Genomic DNA, 27,735 nt, shown 5'->3' with positions numbered 1-27,735 from the left:
TTTTAAAGTAGACACGCAGATATGAATTAATATGTAATAGAAAGAGAGGTCAATAACACAAAATGACTAGCATGCAACTACTCGCGTATAAATTGTAATCACGCACTTATTACAATACATACATGATTAGTCCGTATGCGTACTGGCGATGTATATTTTGGAGTAAGATAATTGACCTAAGTCACTACAAAGTATACGCGAGCAGTACGCAGCATATGCGTACTGGTCGTGTATAGTTTGGAGGAGCTTAGTAAAAAAAGTCATCTCCAAACTATACTCGATTAGTTTCACACCCTTGCGTTCTGGCTATGTATAGAACGGAAAGACGCGTCGCGGGCGGCCCGCTAGTCAAACCATATTAATGTAAACATTGTTAGAACAGTTGTCCCGTTTTTAGACCACCCCTAATAATATGCTTCGACTGTGTTTTGGCCAATGACTGGAGGTTTCCCCTATTACATACTTTGTAGAGTTCATATTACTAATTTTCCCGTAAACCCCTCCAGTTAAACTAAGCGAGGTATCGAGCTACTTAATCAGTAGTCCGACACCGACAACGTTGGGCTGTCGCTTATTAGCTCACCAATGATATACTAGTACAATTCTAATTAATTTTAGACACGTATTGGCTTACATTCATTATTGATTCCGTAATAGTTAATATTCCATTATCATGAAACTATGCTTCAAAATACATGACCACAATCATTACAGATAAATAAATAATTACACAGTACAATATCTGTAACGTGTACCATGCTATTGGATACTGATATCGTATTGATTTTGAGTATACCAATGAGTTATTGTAATTATACCATGTAAATAATAAAACCATTATTTCAGTGAGCAATAATTATAATATTGTCAGTATTAGGAATATAGATATTTTGTTATACGTATCGACTTTGAACGCCATTTGCGGTTGCGGGCTCCAACCCGGGGCAAATGTTGGTGTGATGAGTAATTAATCTGTAAATTAATTAGTTCATAGATAAGGCGGAAAATCTAATAGATACTAGACTTTATTTAAATTAGCTATAAATATGCGGCCTAACAAACCTATTTGGAGTATTTGAATCGCTGAAATGCAATCCCCATCCATTGTTATTATTTAGAGCATAGCTAAGTATTAACTAAAATACCATTTAGGTTCCATTATGAAATTCAGTTTTGGAATTTGTAAATCTACCTCGCACTTCCAGAGTAATCCATTATTCTGACACAAAATTATGTAGTATTGTGAAAATTACCTTGCTTTAATACAGGCTTAATTTTCAAATTTGGTTTATCTAAAAATAGTGAATAATTAATTAAGCCCGGTTAACATTCATTTTTATCAAAAATATCCATATTAGTGTACATTTTTGAAAAATTGAGTCTTTGTTTTTGAAAAAAATTATGAAACCAGTAATATTATCGCTTCAAAGGATCGAATAAACTCGTGTTGATTTTATCGTAAAGCATAATTTTAGTTCATTAATTTTCTTATGTTACTTTTTCCATAAAAGTGTACATCCAACAGAACAGAACATAATGTACAAAATTATTATCCAAAATTATTTTCCTTTATTTACCGTAGACATAATCAAGTTTATATAAGTACTTAGTGACAAGACCGAAACAGGAAAGGCGGATTATTGCGCCCTGAGTGCCTGTGACGTAATACAAAATTAATGCAAACTTTGTGGAATGTGACATTAAGGTTAATAGCTGCAAAAGTTTGCGGTACTAAGGATTAATGTTCCCAGCATTTAAGATATACGTTGTTTTCACTTGATTTCACACAATTAACGGTTTTGTGAGCCAGTGGTTTAAAAAGATAAGAATGCTTTATTTCCTACAAAATGTCAGCCCATCATTTGGCCTATTCTCTGGGGGCGAGTATTAGGGCAATCCATATAATAAACGGCCTTCTAAATTCCAATAGTCTTTTACCTCGGTCATCGGAATTCGCATTACTTGCCGTTTGAAAGAATCGCCGCGCTAAATGAAAATAGCTGTTGTTTATGACATGGGGTATGGCTAATCTAGTAAGTATGGGTTTTTTTAGTTTGGATTATCCCATTCGAAAGAGTTTAACCGTACATGACACTTTATTGAAAATACCTTTTCGAAATCACTGTCCTATTTAATTTTAACACCTTAAATAAATAGAAAGCTTTACGGACAAATAAATTTGTCACTTGAGATTACTCAGATTTATTTTATTTTATTGTATCTGGTTTGTGAACTTCATTTACCAAGTAAAAGTTAATTATACAGTTCAGAAAAATATTTTAGAAATTCTTTGTGAATAAAAAGTTCGAAGAACTCAACCTTTTACAAAAACATTCGCAAAGTACATTCTCAGAATTTATTTGTTGATCCAACTGTAATAAATATTGCAAATATTTATTGGCAACAAATAAAGCATCAATATTTGTAAAATTATGTTTTACTCTTTGCTTTACTTTTTATCCATATTCTGTAGAACACATTCCGAAAGTTTCAGATTTTTTCATCTCACACATAATACTCGTATATGCCACGTCCATACATTGAATCATACATTGGCTCCCATCCACATATTTTATTTTCTATTCACATAACTAATAACTTAAGTACAAAAGTGAGCTCAAAGTCACCATAACTCTCAAAGGACATTTGGTAACATTTATGTCCAATACGATAAATTGGCTCCAATATTTGATCCCAATGACCAATGTTGGACGAGGCATGAATTCCGCTGCTAAATATTAGTATTCGGCCAAACGGTGGCGCAGGTGATCGAGGTGATCCGGCACCCCACGGAGCGCGCCGAGAGCGGCCGCGGCTCGGGCTCGGGCTCCGCCCCAGCCGATGAAGAACGCTACAGGGAGCTCGTGAAAGAAAACGAAGAGCTGCAGAAACTCATCGCGCAGGTAATAATTATCTTTTTAACTTTTTTTATTATTTGGATTTTCCTTTTTTAATGGCAATAAATTGGGTTTTGGTACGCTTGTGCACGAACTGTGTACCTACGTTTACGATAAGTGTGCTCGCTAGCGAGTACGTCAAAAATCTCTATGAAGATTTTGTTTCTTGAAAGTAGCCGCTAGGGGCGCTGAACAATATGTCATACAAGTAATGTCATTTTTTACGCAGTCGCTAGCGAGCACACCTAATGTAAACTCATGGTAAGTACACAGAACATAGCCATGAATGAGCCAAAAAGGCCTTTGTGTCTCTCACGGTTTGCATTCAGTCATGTCGAGGATAACATTCCATTTGATCATTTAACAAAAAACAACGTTTTTTTAAAGTATTTATCTAGGTATATCCACATCGAAAATTTCACAAGGTTGAGCAAAATAAAATTGCTCTAATGAAAACCCATATACAACTAAGTGGATTTAAGGGTACGAGGGTTCATTTCTCCAATGCCATTGCGAGCTACCGTTTAAATGCATTTAAACGAAATAAATAATAAGTTAACAAAACTAAATCGTTAATTTAAAGCAAATAAAGTGGGTTGTTTCGTAATACGTATTTAATTTCTGCTTCATCCACTAATTAGCTGTAACCTGTTGGAACCATAACCACAACTGTTTAACTTGAAACTTGAACAGTGGAATTGTACACATTTTCCATTTTATTTGGTACATATTATAGTTATTTTCGGACAAAAGCTCTATACTGAATGTGAATACGTGTATTTTGTATCCAATTTCCTCCTTATACATAGTTATACCGCTTCTATAATAATAAAATAGAATTGAGAGCAGAAATAGAAAAGATTTTTCTTGGTAAGATCTTTTTGGCTTGAAATCCCGATATTTCTTTATTCGTTGTTCCACGCATGTTGCGTCATTCATTGTGTTCTAGTGAAACACTACACAAAAATAAACACCAAACAAGCTCAATTATGATGCGATATACTTATCAAACAATCGTCTGTCCATCAAGTATCGTTAATGTGGCAACATGTTGATAGCGCTCTATCTACTGCCGAAGCACAGATGATACTCGTACATCCACGTCACCCGGTGACAACTTGAGACCCGTGTGCTTACCATGAGTTTACGTTAGATGTGCTCGCTAGCGACTGCGTAAAAGAATGACATTAATTGTATGATATATTGTGCAGCGCCCCTAGCGGCTACTTTCAAGAAACAAAATCTTCATAGAGATTTTTGACGTACTCGCTAGCGAGCACACCTAACGTAAACTCATGGTAGGTACACCATGCCCGTGTGCTTCGACGGGCCAATCCGTATTGACTCAGCAAATAGTCATACGTAATAGATTGCACAAACTGTACTCTATCAATTATGCGCAAATAGTTCAACAGTATCGCGAACTGTCAACTTATTCTCGCTAGGACTATTCAAAGTTTAGAATTGCATTTTGAATATTTTTTGTGGTCATACCCACGGAGGTGTTTCGAATAGTTTAATGCATAATGCTATCACTTTGAAATTAAGAAGTCCCTAATTAAAAAGCCAAGCGTATTTTTGTGGATAAATGTGTTAATTTTCGTAGCAAACACTATTGGGAAGATGAACAACTTCACACTTAATTTCCGTGAAAACCCGATTAGTTTTCAATTATAATAATTATGATTGTTAACTTTGAAAGCTTTGAAATCGATAAACAGCAAGTAACTTTTGAAAAGGGACGTCATTGTGTAGAATTTACAAAATCTCAGCCTTAAATGTAAGCGTAATACTACTTTTTTAAACGAACAATAACAAACGCGGCCATCCCACTTCATGTTCCCGAGCACCTAGTTCAGGGTTTTACTCTAATGAAAAGCTTCCAACCACTCATCGCTTACACGGCCATAAAGTAAATTAACGCTTAAACGACGTCATTTATTTATATTTTATTCGGGAACGCTTCCCACCGTCCATTTTTGATGCGCGTTAGGTTTTTTATGAGTAACTGGCTGTTTATCTTTCATTTCTTTTTAAGTTTTCTTTTTTCTTTTTACCTTGTCTTTCATGTCAGTAATTAGAGAGATAACAAAGAGTTTTATTTCATTTGTGTATTATTTATGTTTGCAGTCGTAATGATGATAGCATAGTCATGATAATTTTAGAATATTAAATGGGAAAACCTTATATCAAAATGATGATGGAACTATTTTTCTTTAACGTTCCTTCCATCCATTCCGGTTGAAAAATTACTACTGCTCTCTCACGTAATGGATTAAACAACATTACCGTAAACTAAACGCAGAGCCGCCTGCCAATACAAACATGCAGTAGGCTACCAACAATCCACATAAATATCTTTATACGGCTTACTCGGGTAAATGTTTGCTACGTACGTATTAGAATTACGCGGGACGATTGTCCTGGATCACGTTTTTCATTTCATGTCTTTATTTATAAAGAACTAGCTGACCCGGCGAACTTTGTTCCGCCTTAATGGCAATAAATAAGCAGACTTTTTTTTTTAATTTCGAACGGGATAAAAAGTATCCTATGTCCTTCTCCTGGCTCTAAACTACCTCCCTGACAATTTTCAGCTAAATCGGTTCAGCCGTTCTTGAGTTATAAGTGGAGTAACTAACACGACTTTCTTTTATATATATAGATACAGCCTTTTGATTCAAGGCCTGTAGACTGCAAACAGGCATTTGCGAACAAGATAATATACATGATCTTAATTATTTAAAAGACTGTTTGAAACTCTACCCTTTTGTGTCAAATATTGAAGGACTCCAAGTAAAAAATTAAAAGTATCCGCAAAATATGTAACTTCGTAAAGAAAATACATATGTACGTACACGTCCAAACACGTGAACTGCTTCATCCAATTTTATAGCTGCCAAATAGCCTCAAATACCTCCATCGAATAAGTCGTTACCGTAAAGTTCGATTTGGCGAAAGTAGTGGAAATACAACGAAAATCTAAAATGACGGCGCGTAAGGAGGCCCGAGTCACATCACTCATGGATTTCACGCCTCCGATAATACTAACTTTTACTGGGATTTGTTTCAAAATATTTTTTTTGTGTCGATATAGGGTTGCTACATACATAAGCGGCCCGTAACTNTTTATTCTGATGAATAAATGTCATTACAAGTTTTTCTCTAAAACTGATAATTTGGCTAGAAAAAAATATTTTCTATCCACGCAGTACGCCGGCAGCGTTCGGATCGGATATAATGACGTCATCGTCCCCGCGCCGGGCGGTCAGTGAACTTTTTTAGTAATTTGGCCATAACTTCGTCAATTTTTGTCGTAGAACAAAAATTTTTTCACTGTGTATTAAGGATTTCTTAGCCCTATAAATCTGCATTCACAGCTAAAAATCGAAATGATCCTCATTGCTAATAGGCACAGCCGGGCATTAAAATCTAATATTATTTTTTGCAGCACGTCGTCACTAACCGCTGAAGCCGAAGTTTAGTTTTTCGACAATTACTGTTAAGCCGACAATGCCAGCCCGCTTAGATGTGTAGCATCCCTATGGGTTCGGACAAACCAACGCGATCACACCGCGATCAGCCGGCGTGCAGCGATGGCGACCAGACCTAAATGCATTGATCGCCATCGCTGCACGCCGGTCGATCGCGTTGGTTTGGCCGAACCTTATCAGGTGTAGAGAGTTTTCATTTTTATTGACAAAGCTTGGAAATGCAGCGCATTATTTCCACGTGTTTATTTCTTTTTGGCACATTCTCAGAACTATGATCTGTGACTCAGTGCATCGTAAAAACGGAAAAATTTAAAGCCCGCGGAGATTTCTGGGAAATGGAGCGTTTGTAAAAATGAACTCCACCCACTGGCAATTTAAATATTTTTTTTTACTTATTTTAAGGTAAACAACATGGTATATAACTATAAATTATTATGATATTCCATTTACTTAAATTACAAAGCACTTTTAATTTCATGTTCTGTATTAATTTTTTGTTACCAAGATATTATTTAAACTGCCCTAAATTACGTAGTTCTCAGAACCAGTTATGATGATAATTTCCCAAATTCCTTTTACTTTTTCCTTAACGGACTGATGGAATATATATTTTTGGAAAATTAATCTTGCCTTAAATATTCTTTAGACCACTCAATTCCAAAAACTTTTCTAGGAATCTAAGTGCCATTATTGAAATCAATTCTGGTCCCGCTATAAATAATTAATACCGCTTTTACCACCAATATAACACGAACCTTTGGAAATTATGTTTGCAGTTCGGAAAATTCCTTAAACTAGCCTCTGACCCGCTCAGTAATCGAAGCGTGACTACCCTCGGTCATCGAGGCGTCTGATCTTATTCCGAGCTCATTACAAAGCTAAATTAATCATGTAACTTAAAGTAGAGTGACTTAACGGGATAGTGAAGCGCCATGTTAAGTGGTTTTGTTTTATTTTATAAAGCTTGTTTTCAGCCGAAATTCGTGCATTATTAAATGTTTCTGAACCTGTATGTATAAGTAGTAGTCAAATAAAACAAAACAGAGCTACACCATTTCAATTTCTCTCAAGAAGTCCGCGTAAGGCCACATCGTTACTGAACTACAATTATTACTGAAACATAAAGAGAGCGGGGTATATCAACTTACGTATCATTAACCTATTTCAGGAGTGGCCAATTTGATTAAACTACCTACTTATTTACATTTTTGCCTTGCCATGGTCGACTAATTCTTGATAATATAATAATTGCGATCGATCGATCGATTGGTTGGCCACTCCTGACCTACATCATTACTTAAACTAACTTACTTGAATTGTTATTTTACTCGACACTGGCTTACTGCAATCCGCACGAATACTATGATCGATGGCGATCCTACTGATTACTACTCATCGCGCTCACCATATCACCATCGCCCGCTCGGGATGCACGCGTTGGTTTAGCTGACCTTAACAAAAAAAACTAAAAATAAAGCATCTCCACAGAAAGAGGAGCGCATTCGGGTGCTGAAGCAGAAGCTAGCGGAACGCGAAGCGGCGGCGGCGGACGGCGTCACGCAAGGTACGGGCGGCGGCGGCGGGGTCCTGGCCGACCTCGCCACCGCTACGTCGGACTATGGCACGTCCACCAACTACACGCGCTCCTCCCGCGCCTCTGTCTCTGACCTTGACTTCTCTGAAAGTTACCTTTAAATTGAGTACTTGACACAAGTAAAATTCAAAGGCTTGTCAATAAGAACTGCATTATGTGGCCTATCGTTTGACGAGGCCTATTTGTTACAAAAAGCTTATTATTTTAGATTTTGCGAAAATGTGACGTCATCATTCCGAATTGCTATACAAAAACCTAATTTGGTGTGTCAGGTACCCAATTATCTCATACCCCAGCCAATGACGCGAGACAAGACGTCGTGATGCGGCCTAATGTTTCAGAAGGTATATTCTCAGAAAAACAGTATTATTACAACCACGCATGACAAAATGTCGTGATGCGGTCTATCATTTGACAGGCCTATTTGTTACAAAAAGCTTATTATTTTAGGAACATGACCTGATCGTTTGTCTTGCAATTACGCTAAGTAGGTACTCATTTGTACGGTCACCACCACCATAATGTTGGAAAATCTGCTAGGCGACGAATTCCCTCAGTTGACTTTGAACCCCAATTAATAAGAAATGAACTATTTTGTCGAAGCAAGGTTTGTTTTGTAAGTTTTAAATAAACAACAAAACGCGTAAATTCTTACAGCGTCAACCTTTTATTACTTTCTCTAGTGCGAAGCAAGGGTACCTAGTTGACATACAAAAACTTGGGGTTTTCTTCAGAGGCCTAAACAGATATTGTCTACAATCGAATGCAAATGTTCCTCGGATAGGTTTTAGCCTTTAGACCTTTTGTCTCGCGTTCTTGGCGCTACCTAAAGAAAAACAAATAAAGCTCCGACCCAATACATATTTGCCTACCAGATTGTTCCTAGTACACCATACAATATTATTAATAGCGATTTGATAGCTCAATTTAATAGTAATCAAAACTAGTTTTCATTATGTTACGGAAAGTTTATTCATAATTGGCACCCTTAACGCTAGTTCGAATATGTGTTTGAGTTTTAATTACAAGTTAATATTTTAACGGATTCAGATAGAAAATAACTAATAACTTAATTGGAACATGACGTAATAGAAGTGCCATGTCATTGTAATATTAATAAAAATTAGCGTCATTCGATTTCAATGACATGTTATAAGTGCTAATAAATTCATTGATTATGTGATGACTTTTAGTACTTACTTACTATTTTCTTAAAATCTAACTCCTTTCTGCATACTTTAAAACATTACATTGACGCCGTTTAACTAATTAATTCTTGCCTCATTTTATTTTCTCAGTTTCAAACTTAGATTCATTTTCACATGAATCCCATGCATCCCAAACATTAACGATTTCTGAAATAGTTTAGAAGTAGTTTAAAACGGTTACATAAATATTAAACGTCTTATCGTGTAAAGCAATACAGCAGATAATTGTATTATAAGATTTTACGGGAAATACTATAAAGTAAGGTTTCGATCCAACCCATTGCACAAACCCCTTTTGTGTCTGGTCCGTTACACTTCCACAAGCCCGAAACTCATTATTATTGAGAGGTTTTGTCACGTGATCCCAAATTTTCGTTTAATTGATCTTCTATAATTTATTGAGGCAAATTCCGAGTTTAGACGAACCAGTTTTGCCTGAGCTAGGTAAATCTCTATATGCGCCATAACATCGATCAGTTTAGACTAGCTCAATATAGGTCGTAATACGAACAAAGTAGTCTAACTTATACTGTACTGGTTAATCTTAGTTAAAGACATCTCAATAAGGTTTTATAGAGATTAGTTCAAACTATTTTCGCCTAAACTCGAGATCGTTATACTTTTACTTACTTTTATTCTTATGTATAAAGTGACGTGTTTTTGTTGTTATCTTTGAATAAATTGGTCCAAAATCTTATAAAATCCTGGGCAATTATTTTTCCGTGTAATAAATATTAAATTGCGTGATTTTTTCTCCACTTTTCCTATCAACACATCTCCTCACACTACCTACTAACGCGAACGTCTTGACTGCACTATGTCAGTGTATTTGCCTACCTACCTAAAATTCCTTCTAGACTGATTTAGTGATACTTTTAGAATACGAATCTACTCAAATTTCTACCTGTTCTATTGTAAATTTAACTTAGCTAATACTCTCGTCATAAGGTAGCTGTAATCTCAGCCTGGATTTCCAGACTTAGCAATTAAGCGTCACTACAACGATTGTTCTTTAATGCATTTTAATAATAAATAAATACACAAAATGTCTTCAAATTATCACTTTTATATTTTATTCGCACGAAATAATTAATATAATAGTTTATAGGCTCAAATTGTTATCAAATTATTTTTAAATTAAAATTGTTGTTTTAATAGAATGTTAATTCGTCCATTGACTATATTTTCAGCAAATATGCCGAATGTTTGCATTATTTTTAGTGGCATAGCGATTTAATATTATTATAGACTAGAATTCATGCAGTCAAATCTCGTTATGACGCTATTACCTTATTTAAATATTTATATCTGTTGAATGTTATTGTGTTTAAACACATGAAATACACTAATACAAATCGACTTTTGTTTTCTTCATATTCATAACGTTTTGTCGGGGAGAAAAAGATCATTGTAAGTTTAATAGTTTTTCTATGTGGTATGTAAATAAATGTTATTTGAGCATAGGTTGTACTTCCAAAGGAATATGGTAGCACGCAATGTAAGTAGATAATGTTATCCACCCTGTGTAGTAATACCCACGTGTTGTCCGTATGTACCCGATACAACCTTCCTACTTGTTGATGTTTGTCAGAGTTCAGAGAAAAGTTAGCTGTGTGTGTTAATCATTAAATTTTTAACCTCTTTGTTTCCCTGTTGTTAATTCCGTAGATATGTTGTCACTGTTGCATGTCAATTACTCCGATTTTCAGAACTAGCCATCCCTCTTACTCATATACAACAGCTGTATTGAACATTTTAAACTATTATGTTGCATTTTTTACTATAAAATTATCACTTCACGGGATTTATTGCAACAATATCTATTTTAACGGTAAATAATATTTATCATCATTTATAGCATGACTCGTGCAACCGAGCCGAAACGTCGGGAGGGTAAATATTATTTACCGTTAAAATAGATATTGTTGCAATAAATCCCGTGAAGTGATAATTTTATAGCTGTATTGAACGACAGAGAAGAATACACCGAAAATTTAAACGTAACGTTAGGGTGTACGCAGCTCTAGCTAAATAATAATTTTAAAACTAATCACAACATTGAAGAGCGAACTGAATTTTGATTTAAATGTTACTCACTTTCGTTCGCGTTAGTTTATCAAACAAATGATCAATCGGACAACGAATAAGCCTCGCTGAAATTTTTAAGGTACAAAGCCGTCTAATTAATCACTTCTTTTATAATAATACACCACTCCAGCTTAATATTTCTCTGAACTCAATGCATGATTACCCCGAACACACTGCACTCGTCTCCAGCCACTGTCTTCCTCCGAGCACCCCACAACGCTTCACGACTCTCGTTGATAACTCAGTGGCCTTAAACCAGTAGGTATCGGATCACCCGAGCATACACATATTACGACACTGTTTTATTGTCAACATAAGACTCTTGACGCCGGATTTGTCGCAGTATACGGCTCATAACAACACTAAATAAACATAGAATAAAATAAACTCGCTACTAGTGACACTCGCTAAGGAAAACGTAAAATGCCAAGTAACGAGATTTCCTTGCATGAATGTTGTAATTGAATATTTACGTTTTATTTTATAGCTTCATTTATTTTGTACCTACGCGGTAAAGTTGATGTGTAAATCGTTTATGTACCTACGACGCTGTAAAAGTGGTTGCAAGTTAAATGTTTTTATTTTTTGTAAAAATAATGATTTCGTTTTGTTGCACCTAATATGCGTTCCGAATTCAAAAACAAACATATGAATAACATAAAAAAAGAAATTAACTATCGGAACGTATTCTAGGCGCACATTCATGCTTCTTTTAGTTTAGAAATGAATAAAGACGCAAGAATATTGTAAATATAAGCTTAGAAACATTTCTTTCGCATTGACGTTCATTTGTTATGTAGCAAACGATATTTGGGTGTGGTTTTCAATGTTTTATTAAACGAAGATTAATGTTCTTTTTCTCTCTCGCAGATGTACAAGACGAACACATCTGATCGCCCGCAAGGGAATCTTCAATGTTAGCTTGAATAAGAATAGTGATATTATTTATTATCTATACAACTCAAACGAACGCTGTAGAAAAATTCCTTTGTAATTATAAGAAAATAAAGTGTTCTTACATAGTTAGATGATATGACATTAAGTGATTAAAAGTGCGAAAAGATAGAAGCATTAGTTTCACAAGTTTGTCCAGTAGCCGCCATGGAGGAAGCCGCGTAACTAGAAGCTGTTTGAATCATAATTTTGATGGACTTTTACTAAAACAGGAACCCGAGTGAGTGTAAGTCTTTAGAATCGGTGCGTTGAATTGTTCCGTTGTTACATTTTATCATAGTTTTATCGTTATGTTACGATGAAATCAAAATTTTAATGTTATTGTAATAATAATAGGTGTATAAAATTATGAAACACTTGAAAGACTATGTATTACTTTAATATAGATATTTAATTACATAAACTACTTATGAAAAATGTTATCATCCTTCATTGATGCACTTTACCATGTCAGTATCACAAAAGTAAGTTTTTTTATCAAAACATACTCATAGATAATACTTTCCAGAAACCTTCAATTTGAATGATAACTTATTTTCAGTCTTAAGTATTTTGCTAACGATAACCTGAAAAAAATATCTTTACATGATGAAGGTATGTAATGCACAGAGTAACGAAACCAAATAATTCAATGAATTTTTGATTATGGCTTGTAATAAAATTGAAAAAGTTTAAATCTTGTGTTTTAGAGTGCTCTAAGCTCGTTTTCAACTAAAATCACAGTCTGAAAATCGTTAGTAACACTTACGTCATGTATCAGATGGTGCTTTCTTTTTTCTTTGTTTTTACTGGCACTAACGCTTAAAAAATACATCCGCATTTTTGTGTATAAAACCTTTTCCATACCAAACAACTAAATCTTGACTCTAGAATCCAGTATGATAATTAGGAAAAACGATAAAATAAATAAATTAGAATGTACCTGTCCAAGATGGCTCAATCTCAGTGATACTTGATGCCAAAACTTACAACATAATACATTTAAATACATGTAAATAGTTGTAATAACAAAACGATCTCACAAAGTAGATTAAGTTTTCAAATCACGCGCATTTTTGGAAGATTTCATTGCCTGAAAAATTATCAGAATCATATTCACATTATAAAAGACATACAACATACTCGTAGAAAATAAATTAAGTAAATCAGAGATACACAGCACTGCCAATTACAATTCATAAGTAGGACATTTGTGTTAAGTGACAAATCTAGTCCTAGATACTCTACTTAGAGGTAGAGTCAAATAGTTATATTTATTTATCAGAAATGAATCGTTTCGTGGGATTTTATGTTTACGTCTCTAGAGCTAACTTATTTAGTTAATCTTGTAAGTTATATTGATTCGTCCCTAATAATGACAATTTTACGAATTCATTTGCACTTCAAAAGCTACAAATCGATCAAAATAAACGCTTACATGAATGAGTTTAACTTAAGCTTTAGCTAAACCAACGCGTGTCCTGTCATTAGCCTAAAGTACACGCGCAGTGATCGCCATCGCCAATGCAATCTGCACGCGTTGGTATGGCTGAAGCTTCAGAGAGGGTGCGACTCCCGTTCTTAGGCGGGTCGGCCCGTAATACGCGACGACCCGACCCAGCCATTTTCTTTAAACAGATAAGAAGGAATATGATTCAGGTTATATTACGCCATTACAAGTTGGTTTCCATGCATTGTCGTGTTTTTTAACACAATGAAAGTCTGCTCTTTCTCTCGGAACGGCTGCTTCCGAATTCCTTTTTGGCGTGTGTTCAAATCACAGCCAAGTTTTATTTTTGCTACACTGAAAAGAACTGTCGCTGGCCCAGAATACCGAAAGACAGAGTTGCAGGTACGATTTATTTATTAGTATCAACAAAAAAGAAACTAAAAATTATAATGTGTGTCATTATATTTTGTCAATTTATCAAATAAGACCGATTAACATTTATACTGAGCTTTTTATGACTCTAGTACCTAGACTCTATTTCATTAAAAGAAACCTTTTTTTCTTTTATCATTGAAATTAAGTATTTTATGACCACTGACGAGATAGTCACAGATTTTTTAATTAGCACGATATACCTACCTACTACAATACAAGCAAAGTGCAGAAAAGTTCGTAAATGCAATACATATCCTCTCGACACTTTTTCACGGATGGTAACTCATAGTTTCACTGTATTAGTGAAATGTTATTTTGGCCTTGGTCAAAGATTTGACTGCATAGAATTAATGATTACGTCACAGTATCACCATTATTGTTGTCTTAAGGTGCGAAACTACTGTCAATTTTAAAATTGAACTTAATATCGTTAAGTTACAGTCCAAAGTTGTTATACCTTATAACATAATAGTGTTGCTCTTTTTTGTATGTTGCAAGTATTATTGCAAATAGAATAAATTTTAAATTGACAGAGTATTTCGTGCGTTGTATATATTGTTCCTTAAAGTATAAAATATAGGAAATCGTTGACATTCTAAATTTTATTACATTTTGAGAACTTAAATGATTTGATATCTGTCCAATGAAAAAGGATAAATAGTTTAAAAGATTAATATTTATCTACAGTTTTCATTCGACAGATTGGTTCGTTTAACTAGTTTACATAGAATGTTGGTAGGTTTGTCAAATTGTCATAAGCTTCATAATGATCCGTTACTTCCCTGTGATCTGTAAGTTTAATTGTACTGAACGTCTCACCGAAGTCATCACTGTGTAAATAAAAAGTCATCGAATGATCTGAATGTACTATTGTATTTTATTCCTTCACGCCAAACCCGAATTTCCCTGCACGTAATTTACAAAGCGTACGAATTTTCCAATCGAGATACTCCTTTGATGACATCTCACCTGATAGACGTCATAAGAGGTCCAATTGAGCGCCCTTGTCCAGAAAATGTCTATTCAGCCGCGAATCGACGGCACCCGATTGCCTGTAATAGCTTAGCATTACTTGAATTGGCTGAATAAGCAGCTACTTTTAGGAAACTAAAATGTCAGGCTTATGTCACCAGGTGGGGAGATAAGATGCTTGAGAAAAATAACTTTAGAGGAGGCTCTAATTTTAGAAAGGTATTTTTCACAAGCGTCTCACGTCCTCACGTTATTAAACCTATATTCTCCTCAAAAGTTAAATTTATTTCAAAAATGATTTCATCATCAGGTCATTAATCTCTACAATATGAGCATGCGTATAATTGACATGAGGAAAATTGTTATAATTATGAAAAGAAGGCAATTTTTTAATAACCATTTGAGTGACAATTTTCCACTGCATGTTTTTTTCGCATTATAATTCCCGTCAAATTTTAATAAAACCGTCTTCTCAAAAAGTTGACTACCAAATTGAAAAGCTATGTCGCAGCTCAAGATCACAAAACACGCGCTCTATAACTAATAGCGCTCGTAGTCGAACATAAGCTGATTAAACGTTTACATAGATACTGTCAGTGTGCAGTGTGCCGAGATATCCCGTAGTCATGCTCCTTGAATAATGGTCTGCCACGTGTCGACACCAGGCTTCTCCACCGCTACAAAGGACCGGCTGCCTCCCAGAACAAAAGGTAACGCAAAACACGGCGGCGAGAAGTTGTACAGAGGTTCCGAACATGTTAGTCTATCTACGCTAATATCTCTATACATACGAGTGGCCCCTATAAAATGTATTAATACATGAACTGAAAAAAAACATACACTCGAATTGAGAACCTTTTTTTGAAAACGGGGTCAAAACAGGGAAAATACTGAAAGATACTAATTAGACCCAGGAAACTCCAAAAAAATAAACTTGTTTGTAGAATTTTCACCGTATGGTGTCCACGAGTAAATGTCACAATTTAAAACTAAGTACTGAGCTGGATCATTTTGAGTTCATTTTGATTTTCTTTGTTTGATACATATTGATAAGTACGTAAAGATTCAAAAATGTTCTTTACTTACAGAACGCATTAACAATGAGTTTTGGTCTTACTCAAGTAATTTAAAATAATAAGGTAAGTAGGTAATATTATTAAGGTACGAAGTCACGGGCAAAACTAGTCTAAAAAAAGCTGACAATTCATTACCCAAAGGGCTCTTGTTTTACGTTAAACTATCACTGCCTAATTAGTTGGAGGCCAAGGTTGGAGGTGTTGGCAAAANATCATTGTTCTTACACACAGAATCGTATTATTTCGCTTTCGGGTAGTAATATGTCAAAATTGTTGGTTCTTAGGCGAACAATGTATGGAGAACGAACATTGTCCTTTATGGCTAGCCTAACTTTGACACTAGTGTTTGAATCATGACTAACCTGAGTTGTAAAGTGATACAACTTAACAGTAACTATAACGATAACCGGTGCTTTTTGTATGGAGTTTGTAAGATTTTTGACGTTTGTTAAAGTTAAAGTAAGATGGTGCAACCCAGCCTAAGTATCTTTGCCACCGGAATGTCCACCCCTGAGGGCAGATAGAACTTTTAACTATGCCATTTTTACCCAATGAAATAAAAAAATAACCTTGTCACCTTGAACTATTGCAAAATACAAAAAGCACTTAACCAAAGGAGGGAGGGTCATAAAAAACAAGGCTGAAACATCGTTTTAACTAATGAATGTTTTGTATCGTGAAATGTTTTATTTCACTAAAATAAAAACAGACAATCTGTTTGCGTGAGTGTACCATAAGCAAACTAAACAGTTTTAAATAAACTATCCCTAGACGACAAAATACGTTAGTGCAGTGTAGTTATAAAATTATTATCAAACATTAAATCACTGTATAAACAGCAGCAAAGTCGGCCATTTTAAAAATTGATTGAAACCTAATAATGGATACAATAAATTTCACAAATATGGAGGGCCGACCACTCAGCGATCGGGTTCAGTGATTAATGGACTCGTTAATTACTTTTGAAATCAATATTTCTATTTTATAACATAATTACAGATACGTTACAGTCTTATTAAGTGGTTTTAATTGTTCATCCACGTGTAATATTTGAAGTTGAGAATGTAACATTTATTATCTACTTACTGATAAGTATTAATGAGTAATCCATATCAATAGGTTGGTATTAGAGACTTTTGAAATTAAGTCTGTTGGTCTGATTTTATGCTTATAGCAATGAACACAATGTTAATAACCTTAGTTCAGGGATACATTGAAACAAATGCAAGTAAATGGGGATTTGGGATTTCTGGGAAGAGAGTTTTGATCACAATTAAATAAATAGTTTTGATCGGTGGACTAAGCGTACATGCTCTTTTATGACAGTTCCAGTGGGTCTAAACAAGTGGCACTTTTGATCGAATCGAAAATCGAATCCATTGAAACTCCAAACAAAAAAAACATCTCGACCATCTTTTGACATAAAAACTGTCACATTTTACATTTTTTGTCTAGGGCTGTTTCTACGCGAGCAAAGACTCAGGTAAAAGATAGTGTAGTTTAATAAAGATACCTACTTGATTTTATTTGTGCCACCGCTCGAGTCTAATATTTATTTATTATTTCAGTAATACCAAGAGAGAGCTGTCTCAAAGAACTGTACACATTGACAGAAGCAAGATTATGGCACTTGTTAGAAATAGTAGTTAAGTTTTCTACTGCAGAACTACCAGGAACGGAATACTAGTTTTACTTATTCTAGTCTGTCTCTTAGAAACACAGAATTTCAGTTAATTGCCTCTAGCACAGAATAAATACCGTTTGAAATTCGAGGAATGAGAATAATTTTCCTTCTAAAATGTTGTATGAAATAATTTAAATAGACAAAGTTTTATTAATAGTTTAAGTAAAACAACAACCTTTAGTTCAGTAGGTACGTATAATAAACAAACAAAAGTTTAAACCATGTTTCTACAGGAAATATGATCACTACCATCAATACACTCAACCTAAATAAACTCTAACCCCCTTACTAATAACAAGTTGAACAGTAGTTTAAAGTGACATTTCCAATACTAGACGTCACTTTAAACAAGTGTTCAACGAGTGGATAACTTTTATTAGTAAGGGGATAAAAATCGGTGTACACTCAGTTACGTGATCTAAGTTGACAAAACTCAGTCAGAATCAGACCAACTCCAGCCCAACAGCCGAGGGAAGACTTCTGGTGTGTTAAATGCTAAAATGCAGATGCCCCAATTCAACTGAGGAACGTTGACCGCGGCCGCGCTCAGCATACCAATTAGAGGCGCTCTGGAGTACCTACAGTCGACCACGATAGCGAAAGGTAAATTGCAAACTAGTATGAGTAGGTACTACTAGTTTTCTCGAAAATCTACAAGTGAAGGTAACATTTCATAAAATGAAAATGGAAAACTGGTGAAGGTAGTAAACCGATGTTATAAAAATTGGATGTTAAGATGTGTTTATTCAATAATGTCCTTTCACATCATAAAGTGATTAATAAAAATCTTTTACCTAAAAAGAAAGGCCGTTGGGGCACAAAAGTTCTCGAATGGCGACCGTGGACCGGAAGACGTAGCGTGGGCAATCTACCCACTAGGTGGACCGACGATCTGGTGAAGGTTGCGGCACGTCGCGGGAAGAGCCTGGATGCGGGCAGCGCAGGACGGGTCATTATGGAAATCCTTAGGGGGGGGGCCTTGGTCCAGCAGTGCAATCATTTGGCTGAAATGAACGAACGAACCTAAAAAATGGGGTGCTATCAAAGCAATATCACGCAACGGACTGTACAGTGTATTCTCGCGCCGGAAATATTTTTGACACTTGAAACCTTCTGAACCCGCAAACTAATTAAAAAGAGACGTGACTGCTAAACAAAAAATATTAGATTAAATTTTTGGCCTAATTAGATTCGTGATCCTGTTAACAAGTCTGTCATTTTCAGTGAATGTCGGTACGTTTTTTACAGCCGTTTATCAGATGTCCTTTTTGATAAACCGTTTTGTTTTCTCAATGTTTTAAATTAATCCAACCAAATTAAATTTTACTAATTAAGTAATTAATTGTATCCTAAAAAGTAAAAAAACATTAGATGATAATATTTTTTCTCCGAAATGTAAATTCGTTTAAAAGGGCAAAAATTTATTCAATAGGACAGCTTTCCCAAAATTTTCATGTCAGCAATGTAACATTTAAAACAGAAACTGGAGAGTTAGGTTTACAACACCCTTAGATAGGGTTTTAAATAATTAATTTGAAGCATATTTTATTTCAGACTACAACACACTGGACCCTTTAGTTATTAAACAATGTCTCCTAAAGTCCAAAATTTTGCAGAACTAACCCCAAAGTACATTAAGTATTTCTCTCCGCAAAGTCAAAGTCAAAGTCAAAATTTCAAAGTCAAAATTTCTTTATTTGTTTGGACTAATAAATAGTTCTTACAAATCGTCATTTTGCTCTTAAGGAGCCTCTACATGTCTCATAATCTTTTTACCCTACCAGCGCTTCGAGACCAACATTTGGCAAGTGCTGAGAAGAAGCGCCGCAACAAACTCAGTCACCACTGTCTGCCGGTTAATATAAATAAATAGAAATAGTAGTAGTAGGTACATTCGATTCAGGAGCAGTTCACTGAATTTACCATGCATTCTTGTATGGTGTATCTTATAAGAATGGGTATACAAGATTGCGAGGTATATTAAACAAGGTAGTGACGTGCTAATATCTAGACTTACATATTAAGATACTAGTAGAAATGACTCGCATACATAAATTTGAATAACTTGGATTGACCAGTCCCCGAAAGCAGCGCCTGTTCACAGACATGACGAGTGAACCAGCCATCGCTTCACTCGACCATATTAGAGGGAATGTAACGACCCGCCTCACTACGCCACCACCCCAGACACACCACCACAAAGCATGATTAAACAACAATGAAAACAGAAACGAGTTCCAAAAAGTTTCCAACTGCCTTATTAGATTTTGTCCGCGGAGAACATCCTTGATGAAATTATATCCGCCGAGAGAAAAAAAAATATTTAAGAATTCCAAAATCATAGCTCCGCTTAATTCTTTGCAATTTTAAGTTTAAATTTTCGCAAAAGGCCCCACATTTTTATTTTAACGAGATGAAAAATTGCCGACAGTAGTGGAATTGTTTTGTCATCCAGCGCAAAGCGTTTGCCTTTTTTTATTTTTCGCCGGCCCTTTTTATTTTACAGTTTAAGAATAATTTGAGTAGGTAGCTATCTACCTACAGGGTCTGGAACGCGGCCCTTTAGAAACCATTTCTTGCAGTAAAACCGTTATTTTCGTTGAATTAGAAACTTAAACGTTATTTATAACGTGTGGTTAAAACAAGCACATAAATCAACCCGCCCAATGTGTGCTGGACTGTAAGAGATTTCCATCGGGACCTGCAACATGTTTTTCTTCCCGTTTAATACATCTGTTTCCGTTGTGGCTTCAATCAACAGTTAACCCGGGCTTTCTTTGAATAATAATATAGGGGCTTGTGCTACAATAATAGTAAATAGTGAAATTCTGTGTGTGCGTTTAACCCCGGAAAGAGTCGGGGACAAAATATCCTCCAACTAAACGCATACGATCAAGCAAAGTTACCGCATATCTTGAATATGTCCCATATTCCCCACTCTCCAGCATTCAATGCAATTTTTCAGCGATAAATTCTACAACATACGCTCTATTCATCCTTATGGATCCAATTGGAATCCAAAAGACTTAAGTTTCCTTTTCCCTTTTCCCTAATTACGTCACGTCAACCAAAACTTTATCTTGTCTGTTAAGGGTCAATAAAAGGTTGCTGGGCTAATCCAAAGTTTCCCAAAACTAATCATTTAATATTTCTAGGAAATAAAAAGGAATGAAAGCTTTTTAGAATTAGTGTATAAGTAAGTAGGTACTTATCTGAAGGTCCGCGCTTACACGGGAGCCTAATGTACAATGTCAAACTCGCTACATTTTGCAATTCAATCTCGTTTCATCCGCTTAATGGACGTGACTCAGATAATAATCCAATTACGATTTGCGCAAATGGCATAGATTCTTAGACTCGTACCAAACAGCAGGGTTGCCAGTTGAGACATTCCCACAGAAAAATAAATATTACCTATTCTTGGGAGGTCAATTACATTTCTTCAAAAGTCTTCATTTTAATTGTTTCAAATTAGTGTTTATAGGACTTGTTACTTCAAAGAATAAAATATCAAATGATTTCTCTCTCTTCACATGGATCGCCACTTGTTTGTGCCGTAATATACTTCAATAAAACGAGAGTACATAGATTGTAACATATAATTTTCTCTCATTTCTGGTACATAGACTTGTTGCACAAATCAAATTAGGCATCCCATTTTTTTTATCCACAATGAGGAATCTCTTAGCCTGTATCTCACCTGATGGTAAGTGATTATCAGGCCAAACATTGTGATGTTTTACCAAACTAAACTGAAAAGCACTACCAAAAGTGGAATCTAAATCTTTTTGAAATGTCCTACATTACAGAAAACCTCAGAACATTAAAGTCGTTGCCAAGTTGTGGTTACTATCCATTTAAAATATTGCTTTATTTCTAGAAGTTATATTACACTACGGCTTTTTATGTTATCACCACCCATTTTGGTAAATAGGCGTTTAACTGTCAATCGCTAGTGTTGTATTGGTGGTCCTTTAAACAAGAGATCAATATTTTCCCCATAAGTGTACTACAAATCGTTATTTTGAGGCAAGAAGCAACCCTATTACAACGTTCGTTTGCCCTATCATCGCTTTAGAAGTAAGTTCCAATGAGATACCCTAACATAAACACGTAGACATCTTCTTATTCGAGAGAAACTTGTTACGAAAATAGTCAGCCCAAATGAAAATATTATAGAAGAATATTCAGAGAAAATACAGCCCCTGAAACTAGGGTAATTTTTGATTGAAATAAATTGAATATCATGAAGATTCAGTCCAAAATATTTCAGTAAATCTTGTTCAATTATTCGGGAAAACCCAACCAAAGTTAAAGACAGGTATTTTTGTTCGAAAAAATAACATGATGATTTATGTGGAAAAAAGAAAAACAAACAGCATTCCGCGTTGTCGTTTTGCAAACAAACATACATATGTAAATTCGACAAATATTTTACCAGTGTAGTATACGTGTTACCGAAATCTTGACTGTAACCGCTATGCAAACGGATGATGCCTACTCACGCAAAAAATAAATGTGACCGAATGAAAAGGTTACCCGCAAGTTGGAGGGTAGAGTAGGGATACTATCCTATAGGATCCATTCGGACACTGTCCGGCGTTTCGGTTTGTCCGGAATTTCAGCTTAAATAGAGATGTCAAAAGAATTTGTTACACTTCATTTTGGAAATTGGAATTAATTCTACAACTTTATTATTTACCATTACCATTTTGCTATTTACCTATAACCTGCTTTTTGCACACGTAAAACTGTACCTACTGGATGCGGGCAGCACAGGACCGGTCGTTGTTGAAATCCTTGGGGAAGGACTTTATCCAGCTGTAGACATACAAAGTATTCTAAAATTTTATTCTTTAGAACTTTTTTCAGTAATTTAGTTTGCAAAGGAAATAAAACATGTACCTATTGCCCAAATCCTTCAAAGAACAATGGCCTTTTGTGACCATATCACATAATTATTTTTAATGGCCGGCTTTATGCCAAAACCCTGGCAACCCTACCGTAGAGGAATACAACAAACGTGAATGAGGTTACCCTTTTATTTTGAAGGCGGTCAAAAGTCATAAAGAGGGATGTATGTTGGCGAGCTGCGTCCTCGCACAACACATTGTGTGAGAATACCATTTTCAAAACATTTTTAATGATGCTGATTCACTAAGGGAGAATGGATCTCTATATTTACAAAGCCACTAAATTAATTGCTACCTATTTAGCTAAAATATCTGAATTGTAAATAATATTTTTATGACTCAAGGACTCATGGCGTTCAAAACCTTGGATTCTCCAATCATCTAGGACATAAAATCAATCAACATTCTCCTTTTGGGATCGCAAAAAACATTCATCCCCGTCTTTACGTACCTAGTAGATATGACGATTAGGTACTTGTCACTCGGTATTATGTTTTGCTAAAGCTGAGTTGCACCACCTAACTATAACGGTAACTATGACAATAACCGGTGCGTTTTGTATGGAGTTCGACAGATATTTGACATTTTTCAAAGTTAAAGTAAGATGGTGCAACCCAGCCTAAGTCTATTTAGCTTATTTTCTTGTTAATTTATTCTAGCTACATCTATTTCTTTAATAAAGTAAATAATACTCCCAACAATAGCCAAGTCCAATTACTGGTAACTGACATTGTGATGAGTTATCACAATGCAAATATAATTAATATTTAAATTCCAGTTAGTCTAACAAACAACACGACAAATTCAATTTGCACTCTGAATAATTTATAACAATAACCAAGAAAGAGGCGATGTATATGACGAGAATTTCTGAATTTTAAATAACTTGATTTGACACGTTACCTATCTTTGAAGACTGTCAATTGCCCTTATAAGTGAAATTTCAAACTTATAGAGATAACCAACTATTATATCTTCCTTTAGTGCAGTAACTAAACCAGCCATTCCTTTTTAAATATTTAACCCGCAGGTGGTCTGCCGAGTCTAAAATGCATACCTGTCTAGATCTCTTTTGAAAATGTGAAATATCCGAGAAAAGCTCACCTTTGCATTCATCGCCAACAAGCGTGCAATAGTATACACCCCTCGGAGATCTGAATTACAAATCGTGCCACTCCGCCTAGCCTCAGCTCTGTAAGTTTTATATTTTTCAACGAAAATGCTTACAACGTTACCAAATTGAATTACCCGCTTGGAGTAAGTAAAAACACGCCTTTGAGAGAATTCCGAGAGGGTTCTCATGATCAAACTCCAAACAGAAAGCTGGATATGACCGCAGAATTTATAATATGTTTCCAATTCCAATAGCTGTCAAGAATTTTTAGAAAGATGGTTTGGAGATTAGACTAAAATATTATCGGATTCTAGGAAATTTCCTGCCAGGCCTAACAAGATAAATTTTGCATGCGCGCAACCGATTTAATTTGCGATTTGTAGTCTAACCCCATTTTGTATGCTTGTTCATTCGGGATGGGATAAGACCTAATGTTTCTTACAATTTTCTGCCGCATTACCTTTTTTGGATATGTTTCCAATTCCAATAGCTGTCAAGAATTTTTAGAAAGATGGTTTGGAGATTAGACTAAAATATTATCGGATTCTAGGAAATTTCCTGCCAGGCCTAACAAGATAAATTTTGCATGCGTGCAACCGATTTAATTTGCGATTTGTAGTCTAACCCCATTTTGTAGGTATGCTTGTTCATTCGGGATGGGATAAGACCTAATGTTTCTTACAATTTTCTGCCGCATTACCTTTTTTGGAAGGGAAACCCACTGAGGATCAAGTTTCAATATACGAGCCTAATATCTATAATAGTCATATTTATTACAAGCTTTTTATTACTTTCACATGTCTGGTGTCTGTCGTCAAATCTTGCAACTTAAAATTGACCCACTTCCCGGTTTCCTATTGAGCTGAAATTTTGCATACATGTGTAAGTCCGATGACAATGCAATATTATGGTACCATTGAGCTGGTCTGATGATGGAGTCGGGAGGTGGCCATAGGAACTCCTAAACAAAACGGCGGAAACTCATCGAGTTTGGGTTCGTTGGATTTGTCTTTTCGAGCACTTTAGTGTTAGATAACGTCCAGGGTCCTGAGATTAAGATATAACTAAAAAGTGTAAAATAAAATTATAATAAAAATAAACTTTTTTAAAAACAAGCTTTTATTCTGAATTTCGAAAGCTTGTAGCGCAAACAGAGAAAAAGAGGAATAAATTCCATGCGCGATACAAACTTTCGAAATTCAGAATAAAAGCTTGTTTTTAAAAAAGTTTATTTTTATTATAATTTTATTTATTTAACAATAAAACTAGCTATCTACATTCAAGTAGGTAATCAATTTCTCAAGCAGTATCTACCTTAAGTATATTGAAAATAGGTAACGATAACTATAACTCAATGATAAACTAGTCATGATACATTTAGGACTTAAATAAATAAAGCGTAAATAATGAAACTAAATAACTTGGAGATTAGGTTTTCCCTTGAAACACCTCCTACATAAGACTAACAGAATGACTAAACTTCTGAGCAAACGGGTCTTTGGCTCTATAACGGAGCCTGAACAGTAGAGCGTGCAGTTAAGGTATTCATCACGATTTACATGTAAATGAGACTAACAGTTAAAGGCTTTACCCAAACGTAGCCGGCTGGCTACCAAAGTTCTCTCGGAACTTGCCACAGGAAAATATTATAGCTAGTATGATATCTCGAAACTTCCTGAAGCGTCATATTTAGCAGTTTTGTTTTTTTTCGAAAATGTGTGTTTAGCCGAATTATCATCATCAGTCAGTCGCCACTATTAGTGTCTTAGGGAATAGGGACTCTAGGCTCACTAGGGAGTTAGTTCCCTTCCTGACCGCATATCCCGGGCACGGGAGCGGTGCCTTACAACCACTGCCTCCCGCCCGTACATCTGAACCATCTTATTCTTTTCACATCCGGCTCGAAGATGTACGGGCGGGAGGCAGTGGTTGTNTTGCCTAATCAATCATAATGGCAGAGATTGCAATTCACAAAAAACATGTCGCATTTGCAACGAAAAGCATAACACGCTATTGCACAATGCTTACACGTATAATCGTCCAGTTGCCAACCCAAGTTTTAACAATCAGCGTCATCAACCAAATTATGTGTCACACGTGTCGAACGATCACCAGTCAATGACCGACGTTTTGTTAGCAACCGCCCAAGTTAATGTCTTAGCAGCTGATGGAACTTACAAGACTATGAGAGCCCTCATTGACCAAGGATCTCAAACATCAATAATATCTGAAAATGCAGCACAACAACTTGGAATACCACGCCAAAGATGTAAAGGCGTTATCTTTGGCATTGGAGCGAAAGAAAACACTTGCAAGGGCGTTATTACCATTACCGTAGCATCATTACATAACGACTTCACCATGAACACTGATGTTTTCATAATGCGAAACCTCATCAAAAAGTTACCAAATCAATCCTTCAGCAAGCCCTCATGGCAATATCTCGACAATATACAACTTGCAGACCCCGATTTTAACCGAAGCCGTCCAGTTGACCTATTACTTGGTGCCGATGTATATTCCCAAATTATGTTACACGGGATTATAAAACAAGACCAATCCCAACCTATTGCACAACAAACGCAATTAGGGTGGATACTGTGTGGAAATATCAAATCTTATTACTGTAATGTTATTCTGAACAACTATGACGACATACAAAAATTTTGGGAGATAGAAGATTTGACAGACAAGAACAATAACCAATCAACTGAAGACTTATATTGCATACAACAATACCAAACAGAAACAAAACGCCAACCAGATGGTCGTTATGTCGTCAGATTACCTATGAAACCAGATGCAGATGAAAAACTAGGAGAATCTAAATCTAAAGCCATCGCTCAATTTTACCAATTAGAAAAGAAATTATGTAAAAATAACCAAATAGCAATTGGATACAAACAGTTCATGAATGAATATTTTAATCTCGGCCACATGAAAATAAGCCATAATAACCAAGAAATAGAATGTTTTTTACCACACCACTGTGTCGTACGGTCTGAGTCAACCACTACTGCAATCCGAGTCGTATTCAACGGATCAGCAAAAACGGCCACTGGACTAAGTGTGAATGACCTTATGTACAGCGGACCGAACTTACAACATGACCTCCTTTCAGTAATAATTAAATGGAGACAATATAAAATAGGATATGTAGCGGACGCAGAAAAAATGTACAGACAAATCCTCATAAATGAAGATGATCAGCGATACCAGAAAATCATATGGAGAGATTCGCCAAATAAACCACTTCAAGAGTTTCAATTAACCACGGTTACTTATGGAACAAAAGCCGCTCCATTTCTAGCCCTCATGACCATGCAACAGTTAGCGAAAGATGAAGCTCACAGATATCCAGAGGCAGCCAAAGCATTACAGAACAACCTTTATAAGGATGACAGCACGACGAGGCGCCCCAAGACACATGTATAGTGATAATGGAACGAATTTTGTGGGAGCTAACAATACCATACAACAAGAATATTTCAACTTAAAACAAACCATGGATGATAACATTTACCAAAGTCTAGCAGAAATGCAAATAGAATGGCATTTTAATGCACCATCCTGGCCAAGTGCAGGAGGTATCTGGGAGGCTGCCGTCAAGAGCCTCAAATACCATCTACGTAGAGTACTTGGAGACCAAAAACTTACCTACGAAGAATTTTCTACTCTATTAACACAGTTAGAAGGCTGTTTAAACACACGACCATTATGTGCAATTTCAGAAGATCCAGATGATCTGGACTTCTTGACACCATCTCATTTCCTCAGCAGTGGACCAGTATTAACTCTAATCGAAACTGAAAAAGACCAGCGACCTATGGATCTACGATCTACTATCCAATTTATTAAAGACATATGGCCTAGAGCT

At 35.6% G+C, this 27,735-nt stretch overlaps 2 protein-coding genes across 3 annotated transcripts in view; both read left to right on the top strand.

Annotated features, from left to right (window-relative positions):
- The window catches only part of GABA-B-R1 (gamma-aminobutyric acid type B receptor subunit 1), a 77,214-nt gene extending 62,248 nt beyond the window's left edge, over positions 1-14,966 (top strand). Inside the window, exons 13-15 of one of the 2 annotated variants that reach the window (XM_028314646.1) lie at positions 2,766-2,903; positions 7,880-7,955; positions 12,152-14,966. In XM_028314646.1, the coding sequence (XP_028170447.1) occupies positions 2,766-2,903; positions 7,880-7,955; positions 12,152-12,174 (237 nt within the window). In that variant the 3' untranslated portion in view covers positions 12,175-14,966. Of the gene's footprint in view, positions 1-2,765; positions 2,904-7,879; positions 8,663-12,151 lie in introns of those variants that run through there. The other variant, XM_028314637.1, reaches the window with a different exon arrangement.
- Positions 14,967-25,976: 11,010 nt separating this feature from the next.
- Positions 25,977-27,293, top strand: LOC114360183 (uncharacterized). Its single transcript, XM_028314768.1, has one exon. The coding sequence runs from the start codon at positions 25,977-25,979 to the stop codon at positions 27,291-27,293; it is 1,317 nt and encodes a 438-aa protein (XP_028170569.1).
- Positions 27,294-27,735: the final 442 nt, after the last annotated feature.

Source organism: Ostrinia furnacalis, unplaced genomic scaffold (genome assembly GCF_004193835.3).
Source record: "Ostrinia furnacalis isolate ACB-3 unplaced genomic scaffold, ASM419383v2 OfSCF0319, whole genome shotgun sequence".
In the NCBI taxonomy this organism is placed as follows: domain Eukaryota; kingdom Metazoa; phylum Arthropoda; class Insecta; order Lepidoptera; family Crambidae; genus Ostrinia; species Ostrinia furnacalis.
Note: the sequence above shows the minus strand (reverse complement) of the source record. Positions and strands in the feature narration are given on the sequence as shown.

What these genes read in the sequence shown, in the direction of transcription:
- LOC114360183 (XM_028314768.1), top strand. Translation starts at nt 25,977, where the DNA reads ATGACCGACGTTTTGTTAGCAACCGCCCAAGTTAATGTCTTAGCAGCT.